This window comes from Olea europaea, unplaced genomic scaffold (genome assembly GCF_002742605.1).
Source record: "Olea europaea var. sylvestris unplaced genomic scaffold, O_europaea_v1 scaffold14832, whole genome shotgun sequence".
NCBI classification, from domain to species: domain Eukaryota; kingdom Viridiplantae; phylum Streptophyta; class Magnoliopsida; order Lamiales; family Oleaceae; genus Olea; species Olea europaea.
The window spans coordinates 1-2687 of NW_019232396.1; the positions used below are offsets into that span (position 1 = coordinate 1).

The 2687-nt window shown below is 35.4% G+C and overlaps 1 protein-coding gene across 1 annotated transcript; it reads left to right on the plus strand.

Annotated features, from left to right (window-relative positions):
* Nucleotides 1-309: 309 nt before the first annotated feature.
* Nucleotides 310-2186, plus strand: LOC111376297 (cystathionine gamma-synthase 1, chloroplastic-like; the record flags this gene model as incomplete). Its single annotated transcript, XM_022999248.1, has 6 exons — nt 310-474; nt 719-792; nt 894-1062; nt 1529-1588; nt 1699-1902; nt 2004-2186. Coding segments are annotated over 6 exons (840 nt in total), but the record flags the coding sequence as incomplete, so codon positions are not given.
* Between the last annotated feature and the right edge of the window lie 501 nt (nt 2187-2687).

The following is a 2687-nucleotide window of genomic DNA, read 5'->3' on the forward strand; positions in this document are numbered from 1 at the left end:
TTTTTTTTTTTTTGGATCTTTCTACATGTATATAAAGATTTACTTAATGATTACATAATGTGAAAATGACACTCTACCATTTGCTAGTTTAAAACACAATCAAACTTTTCATCCAATTTTTCCCCCCACATCATATTAAGAAATCCATTATATACATTTTTTATGTTCAAGTAGCAATATCCTTTTTTTTTCTTTTTTTTTTCAAGTCTTTATATATCTGTATATGGAATCTTGTACGGTATTCCCTTTAATTTTCCGCATCCTATCTCGTTATCTTTTTGTCCTGCTTTGAAAACTTATTACTGATATTTGCACAGGATTGCATTTCCGCATTATTTTATTTTATGGAAATCTTATAAAATTTGTGCAGGTGAAAGATTGGGCCGCGGTATTGTTACTGATGCAATAACTACCCCTGTAGTTAACACGTCTGCTTATTTCTTCAATAAAACTTCTGAGCTCATTGATTTCAAGGTATGGACAGTTGTTTAATATGGCAATCAATGCATCTGGAGAATGATATGTATTCTTAGTAAATAGAAAAGCTTAATGATTGGGAAGTGCCTGCCTAAGTTTAGGTTTACACCATGGAAATGATTTATGGAACACTAACCAAAAAAATTGAAATTAGTGCCTCACACCCTTGTGGAGATATTCTGTACTATTATACAATTGGTGGTTGTGACAAATTAAGTGACATGCTTTGATCTGTTGGCAGGAAAAAAGACGTGCAAGCTTTGAATATGGACGCTATGGTAATCCTACTACTATTGTTGCGGAGGAAAAGATAAGGTCACTTCTGTCTTCCAGTACTCTCTCTTTTAGCATGTAATTTACAAGAGAAATGGAGTAATTAATATGAGGCCATAATTTCTATTTTCTAACTGAAATAGTGCACTTGAGGGATCTGAATCGACGCTTTTGATGGCATCTGGAATGTGTGCCAGCACTGTCATGTTATTGGCTCTGGTTCCTGCTGGTGGGCACATTGTGACAACCACTGACTGCTACAGGAAGACTAGGATATTTATTGAGACCATTCTGCCTAAAATGGGAATCACGGTATATTCTTGACCCAACCATTTGAACCATCATTCTTGTCCTGATTACGGTCATTCAAGAGATAAGGAATTTGTATCATTGTATACAAAGAAAAGCAACTCAAAATTTTTCTTTAACTATGCTATAAATCTAACCCTTTTTGCCCTCTGTTCTAGTTACTGCATTATCTACAAAATGATCTAATAAAATGAAATTATCTGCCATTATATCATACTATATCAGTTTTGGTCTACTGCACTCTTGCGATTGCCTTCTTGTGTGAATGTAGCATTTTCGACACATGTGAATAATATGCCCCAAATGAATAATAATTTTTATTCTACAAATAGAATCAAGTCATAAACAAGGGAAGTGAAATGGAAAAACAGTATATTTCTGTTATGGTCTCCATTTTTGTTAGTACAGAGCATTGGCTTTGGAACATCGAAGTATTGACATTCTTCCTTTTTATTATTACCATATGCAGGCCACGGTCATTGACCCTGCAGATATTGGAGCTCTGGAGACTGCATTAGAGAAGCACAAAGTGAGCATTGAAGAATGTTTCCCAAATTCATTTTCTTTTGTCAGGATTCAAGTGACTGTTATGAAAACATGAGGAATATTGAGCAAAGGTCAATTATCTTTCCAATGCAGGTGACACTTTTCTTTACTGAGTCTCCAACCAATCCATTCCTGAGATGCGTTGACATTGAGCGGGTTTCGAAACTTTGTCATGAAAAAGGAGCCCTGGTGGTCATTGATGGGACATTTGCAACACCTCTGAACCAGAAGGCATTGGCCTTTGGTGCTGATATTGTTGTGCACTCTGCAACTAAGTATATTGCGGGTCATAATGATGTATGTTGTTTCTGATGGATTTATTTAGGTCCAAATTTCAAAAACTGTGATTGTTAATGTTGTGCATTTTTGTTTATAAACCTACTACATTTCCTTTGCAGGTTCTTGCTGGTTGCATCAGTGGTCCTGAGAAGCTCGTTTCAGTAGTTCGTAACTTGCATCATATTCTGGGTGGTGCTCTCAATCCTGTGAGTAATCTTGTTTGTAGATTCTCTTGGCAGCAATATTTGTCATATCTCTTTGCATATCTTACAATCCTTAACCTCTGATACTCGGACTCTTCGAAATGGTTGAAGTACCTGTGTCGGATATGACACGACATGGTATGAGTATGGGATGTGTCGGATCCTTTAAGTTTTAACTGAAAACTTCGTCATTTTTGCTTCTTCTTCCTTTTTCTTCTTTCTTTTTTTGTTCTTTTCCTTTTCTTTCTCCTTTTTTTGCCCTCTATAGACCTAGCGCTGCCTCCCGTAGGGTAGAGAAGGCGACGGCGCTATGTTTTCCATTTTTCTTCTTCTATCTTTTTTCTTTCCCTTTTCTTCTTTTCTTTCCTTTTTTCCCTCTGTATCGGTGTTTAAGGGTTTTGTTTGTATAAAAATAAAAATGGGTTCCATATAGTGCTACTTAGTGCTCTACTAAGTTCAAATTGCAATCAAATCTCTCATTTTCTATTTTATATAACATCTAGTAATTAATTTTTCATAATTGAAAACTAAACCCCAAAATTCTATATTATTCGTTTTAACCCCTTATTCAATATTCATTTCTTTGACGTACTCACGTAC